Raw genomic sequence first — 27,403 nt, 5'->3', positions numbered from 1 at the left:
TATGGGTCTATCTCGTTTCCTTCTGCCTGTTACAAACAAATGTACAAAGACATAATATCCTGACCACCTTGTGGTGTAGGGTATAATTATTCCAGTGACAGCTCATTATATTCTTTACAAGCGTACAAGAGCATTTTGGTGAAAATTTTCCGGAAAAAAAGTTATTCGTAATGGAATTCAAGCGTGAAGTGTGATTTCTTTATATTTTGTAACTCGTACCATCGTTCCCATTACCGTAATACTGGTAGCGTAGCCCGACGTCAAGAAAGTGGACGGAAGAAAACAGCAACATCAGCAGAAATGGTTCGAAATGTAATGAAGCAATTTAATCGAAACCCGCGTCGCAGTGGCCGAAAAATGGCTCGTGAGCTGAACATATCGCAATATTCCCTTCGGCGAATATTGAAAAATGAGCTCGGGGTAAAGCCATTGAAATTCCAAAAAGTGCAAGAACTTACAACGCAACAGAAAGAAAATAGACTCAAAAGAGCTAAAGATTTGCTTCGCTTGGCCGAAAGTGGTGAAGAAACAAAATGATCGCGTATACTTGACAAAGAGGTCAGCTGAAAATGTGCACCTTCGGTTGGCCACCAGAACTCTAGCGCCGGCCATGGTGATGATGTGGGCCGCCATAACAGGTCGCTCTCCGCTCGTATTAATCGACCGTGACATCAGAATAAATGCCAAATATCATCGCTCTCCAGTCGTATTAATCGACCGTGGCATCAGAATAAATGCCGAATATTATCGCGAAAATATTCTGGAGGGTGTACTAAAGCCTTGGACACGCAAACATTTTGGCCGCAGACCTTGGACATTCCAACAGGACACAGCACCATCGCACTCAGCACATGCCACACAAGAATGGTTACAAAATGAGGTTCCTCGCTTCATTTCCAACACACAATGGCCACCAAAATCTCCGGATACCAATCCCTTGGACTATTATGTCTGAGGTATTTTGGAAAGCAAGGTTGGCACTAAAAAATACCAAAGTGTCGATCACCTCAAGCAAGCGCTTCGCCGGGAATGGACCAAAATACCGCAGAGCAACATTCGGGCAACGTGTGACGGTTTCATTTGCCATTTGAAGGCCATAATTCGTGCCAAAGGTGACCAATTCGAACAAATCTAAACTTATTCTAAAATTTGATGCAATTTCCGACCTTTTGTGCTTTCATTCAATAAAATGTAAAAATTATGGCGTTTTACTTTGTTGCAGTTTTTTATCTCACCCTGTATATGTGAAATGATAGGGTGCTGAGTCAATGATCTGGCGAAACGACGGAATCTAGAATTTTGGAAAATTGCTAGGGTTGGTAGGTCGTGGTGATGTAGGGCTGAGTAAAGTAATTGACTGGCTGTCTTAACGATTTATCAACGCCCAAACGAAACGGCTGAAGCTTGAATCTTGAAATTTTCGGTGAGGGTCACTCTCTTGATATGAAGAGGTCATTCGTACTAGGACGGTACAAAGAGTATTAAAAGGCACTAAACATGGTAGCCTTTTGTATTTGAGGAACCAATTAAGCTAGAACTCTTAAATTTGGAACCAAAGGACTTTTGGAAATTCCCACCATAAGTGTACTTAAATGTACTAAAATGTACTACAAACTTGACCATTGAAATGGGAATCAAGGTTGAGGAGTAGAGTCGATGTAAGGAGCTAGTTTTAGAAGTGTGTACTCATGTATACGAAAAGTACGAAACAGTACTAAATTTTGTACAATTTGAATTTGGAGGAACGAATGGAGCTGGAATTTTGGAAATTTGAATTTTACATTACTGACGGAGTATAGAGAGATTAAGATATGGAGAAAGATTTCCAAATTTTTACTTATGTGCACAAGAAGTACTAAATGGCACTAAATTTGGTACAATTTCGATTTGGGCAAATCAAAAGAGTAGGTATTTTGAAATTAAGGAATAAGATTACTTCCAGAACTGAGGAATGTAGATAGTTTTGAAACAACGTATTTATGGGACTAAATGTAGTACAATTTAAATTTTGGGTCAACCGGTAGCGTTGGAATCCTGAAGTTTGAAAAAAAGATTACTATTGCATTGTAGGAATTATTTGGGAAGTTTTGTAAATTCGTACTTATGTTACTAAATGCTACCAAATTCGCTACATTTAAAATTATGGGAGAACCGGTAGAATTGGAATCCTGAATATGGATTTTCTATTAGATTGTAGTGTTGGAAATTTGTACTTATGTGTACTAAATGGTAATAAATTTGGTACAATTAAGATTTGGGTGAACCACTATAGTTGGTATTCTTAAAATTTGAAACAAGATTAATGTTGGATTGTAAGATTCGGATAAAGAAGTGGTTTTGGAAATTTGTACTTTTACATAAGCGTACTAAATTTGGTACAATTTGGATTTGCGTATACCGATAAAGCTGGAACTTTGAAATTTGAAATTAAGATTATTTTCGGAGTGTAGAATTGGAATATGTAGGTAGTTTTGGAAATTTGTACTTATATGTACTATAATGTACTAAATAAGGTACAATTTGTATTTGGGCGAACCAACCACGGGTGAAATTACTGTGGCAATGCGGGATGGAGATATTAGTTTAGTTTTGAAAATTCGTACATATGTGTACTAAATGATACCAAATATGGTACAAATTAGAATTGTGTTGAACCGTTTGAACTGGAATTCTGAAATTTGGAATGAGAGCCACTGATGGAGTGCAGGATAGATGCACCAAAGGGTTATTGGCAATTCGAACTTTAAATCTAGGAAAACTTCTGGAAATATTACTAAACTTCCAAAATGGTACCATTTGGCATTATGTGAACGGATAAAGCTAAAAACTTGAAACTATGTATTAGAATTAAGTGTGGAAAGTAAGTTTGGATGGTTTCGGAAATGTGTACTATGAGTGCCAAAGGTACTAAATGGTAGTTATTTTGGAACAGTTTGGTTAAGGCTGAACAGATGAAGCTAGAATTTTGAAATCTTGTATTAGTGGGCCTTATGGTGGTAGGTTTGTCATAAAGTGGCGATTTTGGAAATGCTTTCTACAAGTGGACGAAAAGTACTAAATAGTACTATATTTGGTACAATTTGGTATTAGGTGAACAGATAGTGCTTGAAATCTGAAATTTTGTATTAGGATAGCTGTTCATGCGTTGCCTGGATATATGGAGGTGTCTTCTGCAGTAATTGTGACAAAGTACTAAATGGTACTATATTTGGTATTAGGTGAAGGGAAAGAGATAAAATTCTAAAATTTGATATTTAGATTACAAATGATATTTTTGCTGGGGATTTGGCAGTGGCTTAGAAATTCGTTCTAAATTTGTACGAGAAATACAAATTTTGTCCTAAATTTGGTGTTTTGGAAATGCATTCAATATTTGTGCGAAAAGTACTAAATGTTACTAAATTTGTCATTGGGCGAAGGGATAAGGCTGGGTTGCGCGAATTTGATACTGAGGCCTCTGTCGGTATCTAGTGTTGAAAACTGGTGGTGGTTTGGAAATGTGTCCCATATTTGTACGAAAAGTACTAAATGGTACTTTATTTGGTATTGGGTGAAGGGATGAAGATAAATTTGATATTTAGATTGCTGATGGTATCTGTGTTTGAGATTCGACGGTGATTTGGAAATTCCTTCTATATTTGTACGAAAAGTACTAAATGGTACTAAATTTGTCATTGGATGAAGGGATAGGGTTGTAATCCTCAAATTTGATGTTGAGGTCTTTGTTGGTATCCGGAAATGAGATATGGAGGTGGTTTTGGTAGTGTGAACTATAATTTACCGAAAGTACTAAATAGTACTAAATTTGGCATTGGGTGGAGGAATAGCGCTAGAGTCATGACACTTGATATAGATGCCACTGTTGGTGTCGCTGGTAGAGATATGGAGCTGGTTTTAGAAATGTGTACTATAATTGTGCGAAATGTACTGAGTGGTACTAAATTGGATATAGGGTGAAGGAATGGAGCTGGAATTCCGAAATTTGATATTTAGATTACTGATGGTATATGTGCTTGAGATTTGGTGGTGGTTGGGAAATGTGTCTATATTTGTACTAAAAGTTCTAAATGGTACTAAATTTTGTATTGGTTGAAGAGATGGGGCTAGGATCCTCAAATTTGATATTGAGGTCTCTGTTGGTATCTGCAATTGAGATATGGAGGTGGTTTTGGTAATGTGAACTATAATTGTACCAAAAGTACTAAATAGTACTAAATTTGGTATTAGGTGGAGGAATAGTCATGAAAATTGATATAGATGCCATTGTTGGTATCGCTGGTAAAGATATGAAGGTGGTTTTGGAAATGTGTACTATAATTGTGCGAAATTTAGAGAGTGTTACTAAACTGGGCATTGGGGGAAGGGATAGAGCTGGAATTTCGAAATTTGATATATAGATTACTGATGGTATATGTGTATGAGATTTGGTGGTAGTTGGGAAATGCGTCTATATTTATACGAAAAGTACTAAATGGTACTTAATTTTGTATTGGTTGAAGGGATGGAGATAAAATTCTGAAATTTGATAATAAGACTACTGATGGTATCTGTATTTAAGATTGGACATTGGTTTGGAAATGCACCCATTATTTGTAGAGTACTCAATTTGGTATTAGTTGAAGGGATAGCACTGGAATCCTCAAATTTTACATAGAGGTATCTGGTTTTGCAAATGTGTACTGTAATTGTACCAAAAGTACTAAATTTGATATTGGGTGAAGGAAAAGAACTGATATCCTGAAATTTGATATGGATGTCACTGTTGGGCTCTGCTATTGAGAGAAGAAGGTGATTATGGAAATGTGTGCTATAATTGTTTCGGTTAAAGGGATAAACTTAGAATCTCGAAATCTGAAATTGAGGTCTCTATTGCTATCAGAGATTAAGATATGGAGGTGGTTGTGGTTGTGGAAATATGTACTATAATAAAAGCATAAAGCGCCAAATTGTACCTAATTTGGTAATGGTCGAATAAATAGAGCTGAAGTACTGAAACGATATTGAGGTCTCTCTTGGTATCTGGATGGGGTAGTTTCGGAACTATGTACAATAATTGTTTGAAAATCACCAAATGGCACCGATTTTTGATCACTTATGGTGTCTAGAATGGAGAGATGCAGATTGTTTTAGATATGCCTACCAAATATTACTAAATTTAGTATTGGGTGAATGAATAGAGCTTAAATTCAGAAATTTGATATTGAGGTCACTTTTGGTTTCTGGAGTTTACAGGGTTGCCCATATTCGACGGAACTTTGGGCCCATTCCAATCGACGAGGCTTGTCCACAGGCAACATTCTTTGCGTCAATTGAATTTTGTACGGGAACTAATGCAATGCGAATAATACGTTGTAAAGTGGACCGAGCTATGCCCAACTGCTGAGAACGGCGTTTTTAGGATGTTCTTGGGGACCTCTCAACACTGGCTCGTACGGCAGCGATATTCTCGGCCGATCGCCTTGGTCGACTTCTATATGGCCTCTTCGGATTAGAAAGAGCCTTACCAGTTGGAAATTTTTCGTATAAACGCTTAATGGTGTTCTTAGAAGGCGCACTTCTCACAATTGACTTCTTGTAAATTTCAACTATATCAGAGCGTTTCCAGATGGGTCCGTCGAATATGGGCAACCCTGTATGTATGAAGACGTTGAAGTAGCTTTGGACAGAAAAATTGGATACGGGTCCATTGTGGAATGGTTTTACTAATATCCTCTGTTTTCACATGTGGCTCTTTTTGCTCAATCAAATGATATATTACCTCTAACTGCGATAAACCTTTAAAAGGTCTTCGGTGCATCTGTTTTGGTCAATTTTATTGTTTCGAAAATTTGTGTTAATTTCTCTCTCGCCCTCTCTCTCTCTCTCTCTCTCCCTCTCCTAATAACAAAGTCACAAAATTAAATCCAAACTAAGGCCATTAACATTCCATGGAAGATTTACTGGCCGGACCAAATGTTTGTTTCTATGTATGTCCTTCCACTTATCATACGCTATGAAGTGAGCAACATTCTGAGTAATAGTCTGCATGTGTGTGTGTGTGCGCGCAAAATTTATTTGGCATGGCTCTTAGATATTATTATGGTAATAGGAGACATTTTGGCATCGTTTATAACTTTAACATCATTTCCCATGCCATTAAGAGCCGCATGTGTATTTGTGGGTTTGTGTGTGTGTATACCATAATGTACACACATTTGCCACAAATGTTCATAACACATACGCACCCAAGGCAAGGTTGAATGTGCGTGTGTGTCTTTTTTTCTTTTTGATATCCTTGCAAAAATAGTAAAAGGTCGACATGGTTCAAGTGAAAAATATTGATCTAAAATTTGAAGTTCATTGAAATTTTATTTATAGTGCCTGTATTGAATACCTTCTGTTCGGGAGGTTTCCAATGAAATGAACTAGATTTTACAACACTGCAGAGATCATATTTAAGTGGGTATTTGGGTAAAATTCTGATGGCTTGATCAATTCACAGGTCTTTGAAAAACAGAAGTTTTTTCGAATTTCCCCAAATTATTTGTTGCCCCTCTGAAACACCCTTTTTTCCCCAAAAAAAAAAAAAACAGTAATTCCTCTGTGCGAGACCGGTGCAAGTCTGACTGACGACATGACTTCACAATTTTAATAACCTGATGAGACTGCTGCTGTGCGTCGAGGCGCATCATTAAAGCTTATTACAAGGCGACTTGAAAGTTTTATGTAAAAATTATGTTCTCTCCAAAGACCAACGTCACCGACCGAAAATTGTGGACATGCTTCGGATTTGTTATTAAGTTTTGTTGTGTTGTTTTTCACAACTTTTTTTGTATCATCTTCTTGTTTTGAAAATTATAATTCATTTTTTTTTTTTTTTTTTTTTTTTTTTTTTTTTTTTTCAACGAAAACAGTATCACTGACTTGCTATTCAATTAAAATTCAAGGACAGCAAATAGATGACTCTCTACACTTTTATAAAACAACAAATAGACATACGTACGTACATATGTACATGATAAAGGTCCAATGTAATTTTGGTAATGATTTTCAAGGAGAGTAGATATTTGTTGGGATTCTGCAACTTTTTCGGTGCTTCAAATAAATTATGACCAAAAGTAATTGAATAAATTAAATTAACATTTTTATGGTATTTTATAGAGAAATAGGTATTGAATATAACTGTGAAATACTTTGTATTTGGATTTATCAAACTCTATAGAAAAACCAGTAAAGCAAGTCCTAAAGTCGGACGGGGCCGACTTCGCTAATTTAGTTGAGCTCCACTTAATAATTAAAAGTTTTTATGGGAGAATTCAATCATACAAGCTATGATTATAATTATAATTTAAAATTCAAAGGACTAAATACGACGAAGCATTTGTATCTTTTAAATTCGGACTTGTATTGCCCATTTGGTGCACAATTAATTTGAAATCGGATAAAGATATATATGGGAGCTATATCCAAATCTGAACCGATCCCGATAAAATTTGGCAAAGATATTTCTGATCTGTTTTTGATATATTTCCCTGAGTATCGTTGTTACGGAGTGCATATTACGGCTGTGGGTAACAAATATAACAAATCGGTTGAATAACATATATGTAAGCTATAGCTATATCTGAACCGATCTTCACCAAATTTGGCATACTATCTTCTAGACTAAATTCGGTCGTATGTGCCAAATTCTATCCCATTTGGTCAAATATTAGACGTTTGGTGCACAATAAAAGGTAAATCGGACGAAGTTATATATGGGAGCTATATCCAAATCTGAACCGATCTCCATAAAATTTTGCAAAGGTATTTCTGAGCTGCATTTGATATATTTCCCCAAATATTGTTGTTACAGAGTGCATATTACGGCTGCGGAGGACAAAAATAGCAAATCGGATGAACAATATATATGGGAGCTATAGCTATATCTGAACCGATTTCGAAAAAATTTGGCACACTTATTTTCAGGCCCAATTTGGTTGTATGTGCAAAATTCCATACTATTCGGGCTGATATTACACGTTTGGTGCACAATAAAAGGCAAATCGGACGAAGATATATATGGGAGCTATATCTAAATTTTTACCGATTATCTCCAGTTTCAATAGGGTTCGTCCTTGGGCCAAACAAATGTTGTTTGCAAAATTTCATCTCAATCTGTTAATAAATGCGACCTGCATTTTGTTCACAAGAATACATGGACAGACGGACGGACTGACATGCATAAATCAACTCAGAAAGTGATTCTATGCAGATCATCAAAAGGAACTATGGGTCTAACTCGTTTCCTTTTGCCTGTTACAAATATATGCACTAAGACATAATACCCTGACCACCTTGTGGTATAGGGTATAATGAATATGTCGCCTATATGCCAGAAAATCCATATATTAAAATATTAAAAGTCGATTTTAATATATGGATTTATTTAGTACCATTTAGTACTTTTCTTACGAATATAGGTCGCATTTCTAAAATTATCTCCACATCTCAATGCCCGATACCAACAAAGAACTCAATGTCAAATTTCATGATTTCAACTCTATTCCTTCACCCAAAACCCAATTTAGTACCCCTTGGAACTGTTGGTACAATTAATTTCCAAAACCACGGACATATCTCAATCCCAACTACCAACAAAGACCTCAATGTCAAATGTTGGGATTCCAGTTCTATCCCTTTACCCTATACCCAATTTAGTACTTTTCGTAAAAATATAGGGCGCATTTCCGAAACCACTTCCAATAGTGGTTTCTGTATAAAATTTCTGGATTCCATTCGCCAAAACTGGCATCCCTAATAAATTTCACGATTTCAGCTCTAATCACCCATAATTCAATTCAGTACCGCTTGGTACTTTTTGTAAAATTATAGTACTCATATCCGAAGCCACAACCATATCTCAATCCCAAATACCAACGGAGACCTCAAAATAAAATTTTGGGATTCCAGCCCAATCGCTTCACCAAGTACCAAATTTTGTAATATTTAGTTCCTTTCCAAAATCTCTTCCATATCTCAATTCCAGATACCAACAGATACCACAATATCAAATTTAAGGAATTTCAGCTCTATCCCTTCACCCTATACCATATTCGAACTTTTCGCATAGATATTGGTCGCATTTCCACAATCACTTCCATATATTAAGCACAGACACCAACGGTGACATCTATATCAAATTTCAGGATTTCAGCACTATTTCTTCACCCCAAAACCCTATTTGGTACCATTTAGTACTTTTCGTACAATTATAGGGCACATTTCCAAAACCTCCTCCATAGCTCAACCACAGGCTCCAACAGTGACATCTGTATAAAATTTCATCTTCATCCAATACCCATTTTGGTACCATCTAGTACTTTTCGAACAATTATAGTACTTATCTGTGATAGCACCTCCATATCTTAACCGCAGGCTTCAATAGTGGCTTGTATATCAAATTTCTGGACTTCAATTTAAATCCTTAACCAAAACCCTTATCAGTACCATTTAGTATTTTTCGTACAAATATAGGACGCAATTCCAAAATCACCTCAATCCCTTAGGCACAGGGACCAACGGTGGCATCTATATTAATTTCCAAGGGTTCAGCTCTATTTATTCACTCAATGTATAATCTAGTATCACTTAGTACGTTCCTACTATTATGGTACTCATTTCTATCTCTCTATCTCAATTCTAAATACCAACACAGACCTCAAAGTCAAGTCAAAGTCTAATATCCAATTTAGTACCATTTGGTACTCTTCGTACAATTATAGTACACATTTCCAAAACCACCTCCATATCTTAACCACAGACACCAACAGTGACATATATATCAAATTTCAGGATTTCAGTTCTATTCATTCACCCAAAACAAAATTTAGTACCACTTAGTACTTTTCGTACAATTACAGTACAGTCTCAATCCCAGATACCAATCGAGACCTCAATTTATTTTTTCGTATAAATATGGGGCTAATTTCCAAAAACACCTCCATATCTCAATCACAAATGCCAACAGAGACCTCAGTATCAAGTTTCGGGGTTCTAGACCTATCCCTTCACCCAAAATCTAATCTGGTCCCATTTAGTACTTTCCGTACAAATATATTACTCATTTGAAAAATCACTTCATTTGCACCCACATATCTTAACCACAGGCTCCAATAGTGGCATCTATAACAAATGTCAGTATTTTGGTTTTATTCATTCACCCAATAACAAATTTAGTACCATTTAGTACTTTTCGTACAAACATAGGTGCATTTTCAAACCACAACCAAATCTCAAACACAGATACCAACAGTTATCAAAATATCAAGTTTCTGAATTTTATGTCTATCCCTTCACCCGATGCCAAATTAAGTACTATTTCGTACTTTCGTACAATCATGGTACACATATCCGAAATAACCCCCATATGTCCAGGTTACAAATGGACAGCGACCCTAATACCAACACCAAATGTACCAAATATAGTACTATTTTGTACTTTTCATGCACTTGTAGTACACATTTGCACAACCACTACTTTATGAAAAACCTACCACCAACAGGGATCCCAATGCCATCACTTCCTTCTTGCGTTCACGCAAAATGGAATTGTACCAAATTATGTACTATTTAGTACAGTTCTTACACTAAGTCTACAAGGTGAGATAAAAAAAACTCCAACCAAGTCAAACGCCACAATTTTGACATTTTTTTACATTTTATTGAATGAAAGCAAAAAATGTCGGAAATAGCATCATATTTTAGACTAAGTTTAGATTTGTTCGAATTGGTCACCTTTGGCACGAATTATGGCCTTCAAATGACCAATGGAACCATCACACGCTGCTCGAATGTTGCTCTGCGGTATTTTGGCCAATTTCCGGCGAAGCGCTTTCTGGAGGTGATCGACACTTTGGCATTTTCAGTGCCAATCTTGCCTTCCAAAATAATCCAAACACAGTTGTCGAACGAATTGGTATCCGGAGATTTCGGTGGCCATTGTGCGCTGAAAAAGAAGCGAGAATCCTTATTTTGTAATCATTCTTGGGTGGCGCGTGCTGAGTGCGATGGTACAGAGTCCTGTTGGAATGTCTAAGGTCTGCGGCCAAAATGTTTGCGTGCCCAAGGCTTTAATACACCCTCCAGAATATTTTCGCGATAATATTCGTCATTTATTCTGATGCCACGTTCGATTAATACGGGCGCAGAACGACCATCGGCTGTTATGGTGGCCCACACCATCACCATGACCGGCGCTTGAGTTCTGGTGGCCAACCGAAGGTGCAAATTTTCATCTGACCTCTTGCAAGTAAACACGATTATTTTGTTTGTTTACAAACTGCTTTGCTTGACAACGAATGTTTTCTCATCGGAGAAAACCAAATTCGGCAGTTCACCACTTTCGGCCAAGCGAAGCAACTCTTTAGCTCCTTTGTGTATATTTATAACCTACACCACAAGGTGGTCAGGGTATTATGTCTTTGTGCATTTGTTTGTAACAGGCAAAAGGAAACGAGATAGACCCATACTTCCTTTTGATCATCTGCATAGAATCACATTCTGAGTCGATTTAAGCATGTCCGTCCGTCCGTCCGTCTGTCCATGTATTCTTGTAAACAAAGTACAGTTCGCATTTATTGCTCTATCCAGATGAAATTTTGCACAAATCATTTGTTTGGCCCAAGGACGAACCCTATTGAAATTGGAGATAATCGGTAAAAATTTAGATATAGCTCCCATATATATCTTCGTCCGATTTGCCTTTTATTGTGCTCCAAACGTGTAATATCAGCCCAAATAGTATGGAATTTTGCACATACAACCATACAACCAAGGCCTGGAAATAAGTATGCCAAATTTTATCGAAATCGGTTTAGATATAGCTATAGCTCCCATATATATTGTTCATCCGATTTGTTATTTTAGTCCACCGCAGCCGTAATATGCACTCCGTAACAACAATATTTGGGGAAATATATCATATACAGCTCAGAAATATCTTTGCAAAATTTTATGGAGATCGGTTCCGATTTGGATATGGTTCCCATATATATATTAACCAGATTTCAAATTAATTGTGCACCAAATGGGCAATACAAGTCCGAATTTAAAAGATACAAATGCTTCGGCATATTTAGTCCTTTGAACTTTAAATTATAATTATAATCATAGCGTGTGCGATTGAATTCTCCCATAAAAAAAACTTTTAATTGTTATGCGCAGCTCTACTAAATTAGCAAAGTGGTTTAAGGTATCATAAAATCGGCCCGCCCGACTTTAAGACTTTCTTTACTGGTTTCTTCCTTCCGGTGTAAGTTCTTGCACTTTTTGGAATTTCAATGGCTTTACCTCGAGCTCATTTTTCAATATTTGGCGAATGTTCACTTTTCATTTTTCGGCCACTACGACGCGGGTTTCAAACAAGTAGCTTCTTTACTTTTCGAACAATTTTTCCTGATATTGCTGTTTTCTTCCGTCCACTTCCTTGACGTCGGGCTACCAGTATCACGGCGATGGTACGAGACATAAAAGATTTATTCACATTTAAATGCTGGAGTGCCCTAACGATAGCCATTTGAGGGTTGCCAGCCAAATATAAAGAAATCACACCATCACGCTTGAATTCCATCACGAATAATTTTTTTTTTCTGGAAAATTCTCACCAAAATGCTTTTGTACTCTTACAAACAATATAATGAGCTGTCACTGGAATAATTTTAACAGCTGTCGGACGAGTGGCTTAGAAATGACAGCAGTCTGCAGTTGGTTGTAGTTTTTTCAACTCACCCTGTACCTGTGGTACCTTTAGGTATTTTTTGTCCCGTTCTAGTATGTATTTTCCAAACCCAATACTTCGGACCAAGAGTAATCCTCTCCCCAAATTTCAAGATTCCAGCTTGTGTCGTTTCGTCTGGGAGTTGGTGAATCGTTAAGTTAACCAGCCAGTCATTCAGTTATTTTACTGTTATTAAGTATATACATATATATCAAGTTTCCAAAAGCGATTTCGGTTCGAAACGAAACACCAAATAAACAAATAAATATGCCTCTGACACGTGCATATTCTTGTAAACAACGCGATAGAGATCTCTCCCCGTGAAAGCCATGTGATGTGTTTGTGTATTTTCTTCAGTCCATGTTTCATGGCATACAACGACATCAACTATTTGTTCATCGTCCTCTAACAAGGACATTACGGGGAGAGGTTGGTCACAAATAGTTGACATATTTTCGTGAACACAACCACACACACACACACTGTGGACGCGACGACACAGCCAAACAAACAAACAAGCAAATCCTCAGATTTACATTAGAATTCCTTCAGTCGCTGGAAATGCCAGCGAATAAAATGTGACACCATAAAAATATTCAAAAAAGGAATAAATGAGAATTGTAGATCTGATTAAGACAATTTACATACATGCGAATGGGAGAGACGGAGACGGAGAAGTGGAGGACGAAGAGAAAACAAACATTGGAGAATATATTGAGCGTATAAAATAAGAAAATTAACATGCTAATATTCGGACATTTATGATGACAAGAAAAAATGTTCGAGTCTGTGGATTTTTTTTATAAATTCTCAAACTGGTATGTTGGGATATTTAAATCAGAAGCAATATTCTTAATAAGCTTAGGAAGGCCCAAATATCAAAGATTTCATAGATTCACAACAAAATTAAAAGTTTTAACTTGGAAATGAATGAAGATGATGAATAGAAGTACACCCTGCATCAAAAAAAGAAGTAAAAAGTAAGTTCGGCTGGGCCGAACTTTAAATACCCTCCGGCATATGGAAAAAAATTGGTAATTTTCAAAAAAATAAAATCCGTTAAAAATTCTGTTAAAATCTTAAAAATACCGAATGTAACCATTATATTAGGGTCTATACGACGACGTGGACCTAATTTTGTCATAAGCCATTAAAATATTCAAATACGAAACTTGAAAAAAAAATATGTTTATAATGTAGCTAAAATCATCAAAATACCGAATATAGGGATGTACCATGGGGGTTATAAGACGTGGACCTGCACAGACAATTTTCTGTCATAGGCTGTAGTATCCATTACGAACTTCAAGTACCAATTCTGGGGAATAATGTCGCTAAAATCATCAAAATACCGAATATCGGGGGGTACCGTTATATGGGGGCTATACGAAGACATGGACCTGTACAGACAATTTTCTGCAATATGCTGTAGTATTCATTACGAACTTCAAATACCAAATTTTAAACAATTCCGGTAAATAATGTCGCTAAAATCATCAAAATGCCGAATATCGGGAGGTACCGTTATATGGCGGCTATACGAAGACGTGGACCAAAATGGCCCATTTTCTGCCTTATGCTGTGGTATCCATTACGAACTTCAACTACCACATTTGAAACAATTCCGGTAAATAATGCCGCTAAAAGCATCAAAATACCGAATATCGGGTGGTAGCATTACATGGGAGCTATACGAAGACGTGGGCCTACATGGCCAATTTTCAATCTAAGGCTGTAGTATCCATTTCGAACTTCAAATACCAAATTAGAAACAATTCCGGTGAATATTGTCGCTAAAATCATCAAAATACCGAATATCGGGAGGTGCCGGTATATGGGGGCTATGCGAAGACGTGGACCTACATGGCCCATTTTTAATGTCAAAAGTCCTGCAGACATAATAAACATTTGAGTAAATTTTTATCAACTTACTTATTTTTTTTTTTTTTTTTGGAAGCTAGAGTGATTTCCACAGACGGATAGACCGACAGACGGACGGACATTGCTAAATCGACATAGAATTTTATGCGGATCAAAAAAATATATACCGTTTGTGGGGTCTAAAATGTATATTTCGAGGTGTTACAAACCGAATGACAAACTTAATATACCCTCCATACTATGTTGGAGGATATAAAAACTCGAAATGATATTTAATGTATAAACATAAACTACCGCCTCAAAGTATGCTTTACTTAAATTCAAATGACAATAAAGCAATGACTTTCAAACTTTACAGCAATTATCTATCTCTGTATACGACAGACTAAACCAGTAAAGAAAGTCTTAAAGTCGGGCGGGGCCGACCCTACACCACTTTGCTAATTTAGTAGAGCTCCGCATAGCAATTAAAAGTTCATACACGCTATGATTGTAATTTAAAGTTCAAAGGACTGAATATACCGAAGCATTTGTATCTTTTAAATTCGGACTTGTATTACCCATTTGGTGCACAATTAACTTGAAATCGGATAAAGATATATATAGGAGCTATATCCAAATCGGAACCGATCTCGATTAAATTTGGCAAAGATATTTTTGAGCTGTATTTAATATATTTCCCTGAATATCGTTGTTACGGAGTGCATATTAAAGCTGCGGAGGACAAAAATAACAAATCGGATGAACAATATATATGGGAGCTATAGCTATATCTGAACAGATCTTCACCAAATTTGACGTACTAGCTTCTAGACCCAATTCGGTCATAAGTGCCAAATTCCATCCCATTTGGACAAATATTAGACGTTTGGTGCACAATCATAGGTAAATCGGACGAAGTTACATATGGGAGCTATATCCATATCTGAACCGATCTCGATAAAATTTGGCAAATGTGTTTCTGAGTTGTATTTGATATATTTCCCAAAATATTGTTGTTACAGATGGCATATTACGGCTGCGGAGGACAAAAATAACAAATCGGATGAACAATATATATAGGAGCTATAGCTATATCTGAACCGATTTCGATAAAATTTGGCATACTTATTTTCAGACCTAATCTGGTTGTATGTGCAAAATTCCATACCATTCGGCCTGATATTACACGCTTGGTGCACAATGAAAGGCAAATCGGACGAAGATATATATGGGAGCTATATCTAAATTTTGACCGATTATCTCCAATTTCAATAGGGTTCGTCCTTGGGCCAAACAAATGATTTTTGCAAAATTTTATCTGGATAGGACAATAAATACGAACTGTACTTTGTTTCCAAAAATACATGGACAGACGGACAGACAGACGGATGGACAGACGGACGGACATGCATAAATCGACTCAGAATGTGATTCTATGCAGATCATCAAAAGGAACTATGGGTCTATCTTGTTTCCTTTTGCCTGTTACAAACAAATGCATAAAGACATAATACCCTGACCACCTTGTGGTGTAGGGTATAAAAATGAGTGAGTGGCTGACTGATTGATTCACAAACGCCTGGGAGCAACGACTGAAGCTAGAATCGTGACATTTTGCACGTAGGTCAATTTTGGTGGGTAGGGTTGAGATAAGGCCGGGCTTTTTGGAAATTCGAACTGTAAGTGTATAAATAATACGAAAAAGCACTAAACATTTAATCGATTGTGTGGGATAAATGGATAGAGTTAGAATTCTGAAATTTGGAACAAGGATTGCTGATGGCGTGTGAAATACATATGAGAAAAGGAAATTTGAAAATTCAAACTACAAATGTACTAAAAGTACTAAATTGAGTACCATTTGATATTATGTGAACGAATAGGGATAAAATCTTGACATTTGGTGTCCGAGTAAAGTTTGGAAGTAGAGTTGAATTAAAGAAGTGTTTTTGGAACTGTGTACTAAGTGTATGATGAATACCAAATGGTACTAAATTAGGTACAGTTTCGTATTGGTTGACGTATTAATTTAATGGAAATTTGAAATGTTTGTAATGGGGTCTCTGGTCCGTTATTGGGTGAGGGAATAGAGCTTAAATCCCGAAATATGATATTGATCTGGAATTGATATATAGAAGGCGATTTGGAAATGTGTACGACAAGTACAAAATGGTACTATTTTTGGTATTGGCTTCAAGGACTATCAGAAACGTGGATTTTTAAAGATTTTTTTTCAGGGAATAACAGAATCGTGGATTTTTTAAAGAATATTTTTTCAAGGATCAACTAAAACGTGGATTTTTTAAAGAATAGTTTTTCAAGGATCAACAGAAACGTGGATTTTTTAAAGAATAGTTTTTTCAAGGATCAACAGAAACGTGGATTTTTTAAAGAATAGTTTTTCAAGGATCAACAGAAACGTGGATTTTTTAGAATATTTTTCAAGGACTATCAGAAACGTGGACTTATTAAAGAATATTTTTTCAAGGATCAAAAGAAACGTGGACTTATTAAAGAATTCTTTTTTTAAGGATCAACAGAAACGTGGATTTTTTAAAGAATATTTTTTCAAGAATCAACAGAAACGTCGATTTTTTAAAGAATATTTTTTCAAGGATCAACAGAAACGTAGATTTTTTTAGTAATATTTTTTCAAGGATTAACAGAAACATGGATTTTTTAAAGAATATTTTTTCAAGGATTAAGAAAAACGTGGATTTTTTAAAGAATATTTTTTTATGGATTAAAAAAAACGTGGATTTTTTAAAGAATATTTTTTCAAGGATTAACAAAAACGTGAATTTTTTAAAGAATATTTTTTTCAAGGACTATCAGAAACGTGGATTTTTAAAGAATATTTTTTCAAGGATTAACAGAAACGTGGATTTTTTAAAGAATATTTTTTCAAGGATTAACAGAAACGTGGATTTTTTAAAGAATATTTTTTCAAGGACCAACAGAAACGTGAACTTTTTAAAGAATATTTTTTCAAGGATCAACAGAAACGTGGATTTTTTAAAGAATATTTTTTCAAGGATTAACAGAAACGTGGATTTTTTAAAGAATATTTTTTCAAGGACCAACAGAAACGTGAACTTTTTAAAGAATATTTTTTCAAGGATCAACAGAAACGTGGATTTTTTAAAGAATATTTTTTCAAGGACCAACAGAAACGTGAACTTTTTAAAGAATATTTTTTCAAGGATCAACAGAAACGTGGATTTTTTAAAGAATATTTTTTCAAGGATCAAGAGAAACGTGGATTTTTTAAAGAATATTTTTTCAAGGATCGACAGAAACGTGGATTTTTTAAAGAATATTTTTTCAAGGATCAACAGAAACGTGGATTTTTTAAAGAATATTTTTTCAAGGATCGACAGAAACGTGGATTTTTTAAAGAATATTTTTTCAAGGATCAACAGAAACGTGGATTTTTTAAAGAATATTTTTTCAAGGATCAACAGAAACGTGGATTTTTTAAAGAATATTTTTTCAAGGATCAACAGAAACGTGGATTTTTTAAAGAATATTTTTTCAAGGATCAACAGAAACGTGGATTTTTTAAAGAATATTTTTTCAAGGATCAACAGAAACGTGGATTTTTTAAAGAATATTTTTTCAAGGATCAACAGAAACGTGGATTTTTTAAAGAATATTTTTTCAAGGATCAAAAAACGTGGATTTTTTAAAGAATATTTTTTCAAGGATCAACAGAAACGTGGATTTGTCAAAAAATATTTTTTCAAGGATTAACAGAAACGTGGATTTTTTAAAGAATATTTTTTCAAGGATCAACAGAAACGTGGATTTTTTAAACAATATTTTTTCAAGGATCAACAGAAACGTGGATTTTTTTAAAGAATATTTTTTCAAGGATCAACAGAAACGTGGATTTTTTTAACAATATTTTTTCAAGGATCAACAGAAACGTGGATTTTTTTAAACAATATTTTTTCAAGGATCAACAGAAACGTGGATTTTTTTAAACAATATTTTTTCAAGGATCAACAGAAACGTGGATTTTTTTAAAAAATATTTTTTCAAAGATCAACAGAAACGTGGATTTTTTAAAGAATATTTTTTCAAGGATCAACAGAAACGTGGATTTTTAAAAAATATTTTTTCAAGGATCAACAGAAATGTGGATTTTTTAAAGAATATTTTTTCAATGACTATCAGAAACGTGGATTTTTAAAGATTTTTTTTTCAGGGAATAACAGAATCGTGGATTTTTTAAAGAATATTTTTTCAAGGATCAACTAAAACGTGGATTTTTTAAAGAATAGTTTTTCAAGGATCAACAGAAACGTGGATTTTTTAAAGAATAGTTTTTTCAAGGATCAACAGAAACGTGGATTTTTTAAAGAATAGTTTTTCAAGGATCAACAGAAACGTGGATTTCTAGAGGATATTTTTCCAAGGACTACCTGTAGTATCCTCTACCATTTTGGAATACAATGTTCCGATGGTCGCCATCAAATATTCATTAGTTGCTCCCCCTTCAAAGCGGAGCCAAAATATTCTCATTAAATTCCATTTAATATCCTCGTTCGTAAATGTTTATTACAAAATTGCATTTCATCATTTATTTGCGCCAGAGCCAAATGGGAAGATTTATTAATTGCCATTCAATTTCAATTGTTGTTTTTTTTTCTATAACTCTTATGTTAAGCGAAGTTTTTGTTGTTAAAATTTCATTATTATAAAACATAACTTGTTGTTGTTGTTTTGCGTTTACGAATATCGCCGTCATAAAGTGTCCGAAATGTATTTGGCACCAGAAGAGACAAGAACATCACACAACAAATAAATCAAAACCAAAAACAGGACATCAGTGAGGAGAAAAAAAACGGAAAAAAGAAACAGGCGTTGATTAGTCATGTCGTTGAGGAAATTTACAGTGGCTCTCAGCGCTATATTTAGCATTGCTTGAAATGGTAATAACTGACAAATGGTTTTGAGTCCTGCATTCCAAAAAAAACTCCCAATTGCTATTAATTCCAAATTTATTTGAGCTAATAATAATAACCCCATATGTCAGATTTCCCCTACGAGAGGTTCAGGAGACTACTTTTGCCAACAATTTGGACTATCTTTGAATCTCAAATCACAATTATGTCCAAACTTTGATGTCAGATGGGCTTACAGGCCGACCATGGCCATGATTTTTGAGTAATGAGAGGGCTCGCCACTTCCTTCCTGTCTTTCTCACCCCCCAAAATGACACTTGCGGAAATTATAATTACCTTTTGTGTGACAAGAGTAATTTTTATGAAAATTTTACTTTTTAAATTTTTTTTAAATATTTGGTCCTTCAAAGGATGTTGACTTCATCCTTACCCCACTTCAATGTTTAAAGAAATAAACAGATAATTTCTCATCTCCATTTTAATGGCGTTCCATTTGTTTTTGCTGCTCATAACATCAGAGTCATCATCATCTTCATCATCTCCATTATCATCATCAACAGCATCCCTCCATCCATCATGGCCATTGGCGCCACATTGGTAATAAATTATTTTCCATTTGCCGGGACTTAAAATGCTGGATGCGTTCTGTTTAGTCGTCGTTGTGCAACATTTTATTGTGAACTTGTCACAATTTGCAACAAATTAAATTAAATAATGTTCCAGATACGCAATTGGAATCAAAAAAAAAAAAAAACAGAAAACATCCAAAAACTAGGAAACTACGAAAATTTTGGACAAAATGAAAAAGAAGAATGAAAATGTCAAGGATAATTTTGGTGTCAATTTAATTATCTTTAAAATGACTTCCATAAAAGGCCAATAGAAACTCATGTTGTTAGTAAAATGGCTGAAGAGATAGTAATTTAAATAGATAGGTATAAAAGGGTAATTTTTTCATATTACCTTTATTACCAAATTTAGTTACATTTAGTAATTTTCGTACAATTATAGTACACATTTCCAAAACCATCTCTATATCTCCATTCCAGATACCAACAGAGATCTCAATATCAAATTCAAGGCTTTTCAGCTCTATTCCTTCATTCAATAACTAATTTAGTACGATTTAGTATTTTTCGAACAATTATAGCAAGCATTTTCAAATCCACCTCCATATCTGAATCTCCGACCCAATAGTGACATCGATATCTGCCACTGCTAAATCTCAAACAGTGATACCAACAGTAATCTAAATATCAAACATAAAAAATGTATCTCTATTCCTTAACCCAATACTAAATTTTAGTACCATTTAGTACTTTTCGTACAACTATGGTACACATTTCCGAAACCACCTCCATATCTCAATTCCAGATACCAACAGAGACCTCTATACAAAATTTGAGGTTTCCAGCCTTATACCTACCAATCCCAGATACCAACAGAGTCCTTAATATCAAAATCTGGACTCCAGCTCTATCCCATCACCAAATACCCAATTAATTACCATTTAGTACTTTTCGAACAATTATAGTACACTTATAGTACAAAAACACCTCCATATTTTAACAAGAGACAACAACAGTGACATCTATATCAAATTTCAGGATTTCAGCTCTATTCCTTCACCCAATACCAATTTTGGTACTATTTTCTTCTTTCCTTACAAATATAGTAAACCTTTTTAAAACCAATTTCGTATCTCAACATCGGATACCAACAGTGACCTTAATATCAAAATTTAGGATTTCAGCCCTGCAATTTCCCCCGTTGCTGAATTAAGTACTATTTAGTACATCTATAGTACACAATTACAAAACCAATTTTATACCCCAATCTCAGATACCTTAATATCAAATTTCAGGATTTCAGCTCTTTAATTTCCCCCATTACAAAATTTAGTACACTGTTGGTACACATTTAAAAAAACCACCACCATATCTCAATTCCTGAGGCCAGTAGGGACCTACATATCTAATTTGAGGATTTCAGTCCTATCCTTTTACCAAATACAAAATACAATAGGACGCCGACAGTGGCATCCATTTCAAATTTCAGTATTTAAGCTCTATTCCTTTACTTAATAACAAATGTTGTACTAATTAGTACTTTTCGTAAAATTATAGTATATATTTCCAAAACCATCATCATATCTCAATCCCAGATACCAACACAGACCTCAATATCAAATTTCGAGATTCAAGCCATATACCTTCACCGAATACCAAATTTAGTACTATTTAGTATTTTTCGTACAAATTTGGGACGAATTACCAAGTTAACGCCACATCTCAAATACCAATACAGACCTCAATATCAGATTCAGATTTGATAGATTACGGCCCTATCCCGAATACCAAATTAAGTACCACTACAGAACAATTATAGTACATATTTCCGAAACCACCTCCATATAACAAGCCTACACATTACCAATGGGTCCATTACCAAATTTCATATTACCAGCACTATATGTTCACCCAATACCAAATTGTACCAAATATAGTATCATTTAGTACTTCTCATGCATTTTCAGAACACATTTCCTAAACCACCTCTATGTCGGAAACCTACCTGCAATGGGGACCCACCATTTCAAATTACCAACTTTTTCCGTTCGCCCTAATCCAAACTGATCTAAATTTTCCAAAACCACCCTCATAAATAAAACTTAATTTCCAACCTAAATTTTCATACAAGTTTGCTTTTTACGTCCACAAAATACAAAATGGTACCAGTTTTAGAAGTTTAGTCAAATTTTTGAACATTTCCTAAATTTATAGTTCGAATTTCCAAAAACACTACAGTGCTTCTATCCCGCACACCATCAGTGCCTCTCTTTCCAAATTTCTGAATTCCAGCTCTATCGATTCAGCACAATTTAAATTTGTACCAAATTTAGTACCATTTAGTAGACATAAGTACGAATTGCCAAGGCTTCCTACATACCCCAATCCTACACTTCCACAGTAATCCCAATTCCAAATTTCAGGATTTCACCCCTGTTGGTTCGCCCAAATACAAATTATACCAAATTTAGTAAGATTTAGTACACGTATGTACGAACTTCCAAAACTACGTCCATATCACAATCTTACACTTCGACAGTAATCGTATTTCCAAATTTCAAGATACCACCTCTATTTGTTCACACAAATCCAACTTGTACTATTTTTAGTACACTGAAGTACAAATTATCATAACTACCTACATCATACAGTCCAATAGAATTCTTATTTTCAAATTTCGAGTTTCCAGATCTATTGGTTCACTCAAATCAAAATTGTACCAAATTTAGTACACTTAAGTACAAATGTCCATAACCACCTACATCATGTAATCCAATAGAAATAATTTTTCCAAATCTTCCGGTTCCCCCAAGATTCAAATTGTACCAAATTTAGTACCATTTAGTACATATATGTACGAATTTCCAAAACATACCCCAATCCTACAATGCAATGCTAATCTTAATTTCAAAATTTTAAGGATTCCAGTTCTATCAGTATACTCAAATCAATATTGTATCAACATTTAGTACCATTTAGTATTTTATGTGCCCATAAGTCAATTTTCCGAAAGTAATCCCAAGGTACAATAAGGAGGTAGAACAGCTTTGTAAAATTACTGAAGTACATCCCTGAGGCTATGCCCGCTTCCTGTCAAATTTCCATGCAACAAGTTGTTTTCATTTATTCAATATATTTCCCCATTATTTAAATCAGTTAAACAGCGGGAAAAATGAATTAAATACCTGGATTTTCTTCCAAAACAATGATCTAAACAGCACTATCTTTCAAATCCATGGCAAAGCTTGGCAGAAATCGGGCACACTTAGAAAAAAAATTTAATCACCTGGTAGCTCTACCTTACCTTTTTATTGTACCATACTATCCGTACACTTATAGTGCGAATTTCCAAAAATCATTTGGTACATTCACTACATACACTCCATCAGTGATCATCATTCCAAATTTAAGAGTTCTTTTCAAATACAAAGGGTACCATATTTAGCACATTTCGTACCGCTGTTGTACGTAAAAACCAAGACGCTGACACCATCGGACAAAGAGTGATCTTCACCTAAAATTGCAAGATTCTAGTTTTAGCCGTTTCGTCTGGGCGTTGTTGAATCATTAAGTCAATTATTTTACACTTTTATTAATATAGACATGGTACTAAATGTGGTACATTTTAGTACTTTTGGTACACTTATAGTGCGAATTTCAAAAAGTCCTTTAGTACATCCAAAATACTCTCCAGCAGTGACCCTCATTCCAAATTTAAGAAATCTCGACTGGTTTCTACTGGTTCTTCAAATACAAACCATACCATATTTAGTACTTTTCGTACCGTTTTCCAAAGACCCAGCCTTATCTGACATCTTCGGATCGAGAGTGACCCTCACCAACAATTTTAAGATTCTACCTTCAGCCTTTTTACTCTTTTATTCCTGAGTTCTAGCTCTACTAGTTTTGTCTGAGTCGCTACCAATTGTATCGAGCAGTCTCTAAAGTTCTTAGTAACCTGATATTTTGACTTATATATGCAGTGGGCGTATAACCAGTATCCACCCTCTTCCCAAAAAAAAAAAATAAAAAAAACCCCATTAAAAAATATTTTTTTTATTAAATTTTAGTTTTATTTTTATTGCAAAACTTAAGCAAAAAAAAAACATTGTTTATGTGAAATTAAAATTAAATATCATCAAACTTAAATTATTAACAATATGTTTGTTGTTGTTTTCTTATGTTTTTTGTTTTTTCTATAAAATTACCATATATTTATATATATTAATTACTAAAGAAAAGAGACAGTTACATAGAAGTGATTACAGTTTTGGAAAATAAAACAAAAAAGGGTAAGGCACACAGAGAAAGGCGAAATTCAAAATAAATTTTAAAAGAAAAAAATAAAGGAAAGCAGTAAACTTATAAACTCCATCGCTCGAGATCCCCAAAAAAGATCTCAAAATTCAATTTCTTCTTAATACTGCAGCAATGGCCACACTCACGCCAGTCACCGCCAACACCGTCCACTTGGAGTGACTGCCCCCCAACGATGGACTGCCATTGCAGCCATCCTCATCGCAGGCACAAATGATTTGGGTGTAACCCTCGTGGTCGGCGCTGAAACAACTGACACCGGTTTCCTGTTGCACTTTGTCGCGTTTCCAGCCGCATTCACGAATGGTGCGTTGCTCTCCGGTCACTTCGATTTTCAGCACCGTCTTGCGACAGAAGGCTGTCATATTATTTGGCACCTGACACTCCTTGAGGAATTGATCGTTGAGAACATTGCCGGGGGTGCTCAGACGTAGGGTGATGCAATCTTCCTCCTGATGCGAATTGCACTGATGACAGCGTATGGCATCGGCTGTGGGGGAGAAGAGAAGAAAGAAAGAAAATTTTTTTATTAGTGATGTTACAGCATTCGGAGAGAGATGATATTGCTAAAGAGAGGAAAAGGTTTTGTTAATATAAATTAACTTTACTTTTTGAAATACTGAAACTGAAAAAGCTTTACAGCGATCGATAACCTTTATTGTTTAGCCTTTCTATGACTATCACAAAAACAATATCCATTATTAAAATGAGTAGCTACAGTTTAGCTTTAAAAAAATGATTGGCAATAGCCGTTATTAAAATCAATCAAAGTTAAACTGCAATTAGCCTCAAGTGCTTTTCATGAATGATAGTTAAATTACACCCTAAGGTAATCAATCAGTACCTATTAAAAGAACAGGTTTGGAAATGTATTTGCCTAGTAATTTATTAAAGCGAAATAGAAATCAGTTAAGGTGAAAATACAAGGAAGATTTTTTTTTTTTTTTTTTTTTTTTGCTTTGCCTAAAGTCATTTGTTTTCTTTTTTGCCAAAAGAACATAGAAGTTCAAGGATGCCTTACTTAAATTTCGACCCATAATATAAATTTGGTCCTAAATAGTATCACTTCTGAACCACCTTCAAATCTCAATTCCAGATACCAATAGAGACCTTAATATCAAATTTTAGGATTCTAGGTCTATCCCTTCACCCAATGCCCAATTTAGTACCATTTAGGACTTTTGTTAAACGTTTATTTGCAAAAGCGTTCCACATTTCATTCCAAAGACATCAACAGTATTTTTATAGCACATTTTAGGATTTTGGCTCTCTTGCTTCATTCAATACCAAATGTTGTACTATTTAGTACTTTTCGTATTATATTAGTACTCATTTGCAAAACCGGTCTATATTTCACTACTTGGCACCAACAGTGACATCTATTTGAAATTTCGCGATTTCGGCTCTAACCAAATTAAGTAGCATTTAGTAGTAGCATTTCAATTATAGTATGCGACCAGCTCCTTTTATCAACTACAGATATATCAAATTTAAGGAATTCTGCTCTATTCTTTCACCCAATACCAAATTTACTACTACTATATTATTACACACATTTCCAAAACCACCTCCATATCTTAATACCAGATATCAACAAATCCAAATTTAAGGATTACAGCCTTATACCGGAATCCTATACCAAATTTAGTACCATTTAGTACTTTTACAGTACTTTTACAAATATAGGTACTTTTACAAATATAGGATGCATTTCCATTAAGAATAGATATCATTAGTAATATAAATATCAATTTTCCGATACAATTCTATCCCTTCACCCAATACCAACTTTAGTACTATTAAGTACTTTTCGTACAAATATAGTACACATTTACGAAACCATTTCCATATGTCTATTCTGCATATGAACAACGACCCTTTTACCAAATTTCAGTTTTCAAGTACTATTTGTCCACCCAATACCAAATTGTACCAAATTTAGTACTATTTAGTACTTTTCATGCACTTGTAGCACACATTACCAAAACACCTATTTATAACAAACCTACCACCAGCGGGGAGCCCAATACAACATTTAAAAATTCCACCTTCATCCATTCACCCTAAACAAAACTATTCCAAATTTAGTACCATTTAGTACAATTCGCACACTTAGTACACATTTCTAAAACCACCTTCATATATCAAACTTACTTTCCAACCTTGATTTTTATACCAAATTTAACGTTCCTAACTCTATCCGTTTACATAGTACCATGTGGTATCATTTTAGGAGATTGGTACCATTTAAGAACTTTTCGCAATTTTAAAGTTCGAATTTCCAAAAATTCTTTGGTACGTCTATTCTGCACTCCATCAGTGACTCCCATTCTAAATATCAGATTTCTTGTTTATTCCGTATGTCCAATGTATAGTATTGAATATTTAGTACTTTCCGTACCCTTTAAGTACAAATTTCCTGAAATCACATCCACATCAAGGCTGATCCTCGTGTAAAATTTTAAGATTCTAGCTTCAGCCGTGTCTACTGGGCGTTGATTCTTGATCAGTCAGTCAATTATTTCACTACTCTTTTATATATATAGATAGTCCCATTTAGTACTTTTCGTATACTACATACAACGAATTTAAAAACCCACCTTCTTATCTAAGCTTCATACACTCTCAGGGCATTCTTATACTAAATTACATAATCCCATCTAATTTCCTACACTCGATGCCAAATTTAGTACCATTATGTACCAAATTTTGTAGCATTTTTTACGACTGGCACTCTTACTTATGCATTTCCACAAACACCTCCTGATACATACCATACTTCCCCACCAATTTTTTAAATGATACCTCTATCATTATACCTCTATCATGATACCAAATTTTTTAGTACTTTTCGTACACTTAAAGTACGAATTTCCTTAAAAAAAATCTTCCAAATTTCAATATTCTAGCCTTATCCGTTCGTCCAATACAAATGATTACAAATTACATTATTCACCGGAAATGTTTCAAATTTGGTATTTGAAATTAGAAAAGGATGCTACAGCCTA

The 27,403-nt window shown here is 34.8% G+C and overlaps 1 protein-coding gene across 2 annotated transcripts in view; it reads right to left on the bottom strand.

The window, feature by feature from the left end:
• Positions 1 to 24,458: 24,458 nt before the first annotated feature.
• Positions 24,459 to 27,403, bottom strand: part of LOC105261532 (uncharacterized) — a 92,886-nt gene continuing 89,941 nt past the window's right edge. For both annotated transcript variants that reach the window (XM_059124783.1, XM_059124782.1), the window contains exon 3: positions 24,459 to 24,885. In XM_059124783.1, coding sequence (XP_058980766.1) covers positions 24,485 to 24,885 — 401 coding nt within the window. In that variant the 3' untranslated portion in view covers positions 24,459 to 24,484. The remainder of the gene's footprint in view (positions 24,886 to 27,403) is intronic.

This window comes from Musca domestica, unplaced genomic scaffold (genome assembly GCF_030504385.1).
Source record: "Musca domestica strain aabys unplaced genomic scaffold, Musca_domestica.polishedcontigs.V.1.1 3, whole genome shotgun sequence".
Classification (NCBI taxonomy): Eukaryota; Metazoa; Arthropoda; class Insecta; order Diptera; family Muscidae; genus Musca; species Musca domestica.
Note: the sequence above shows the minus strand (reverse complement) of the source record. Positions and strands in the feature narration are given on the sequence as shown.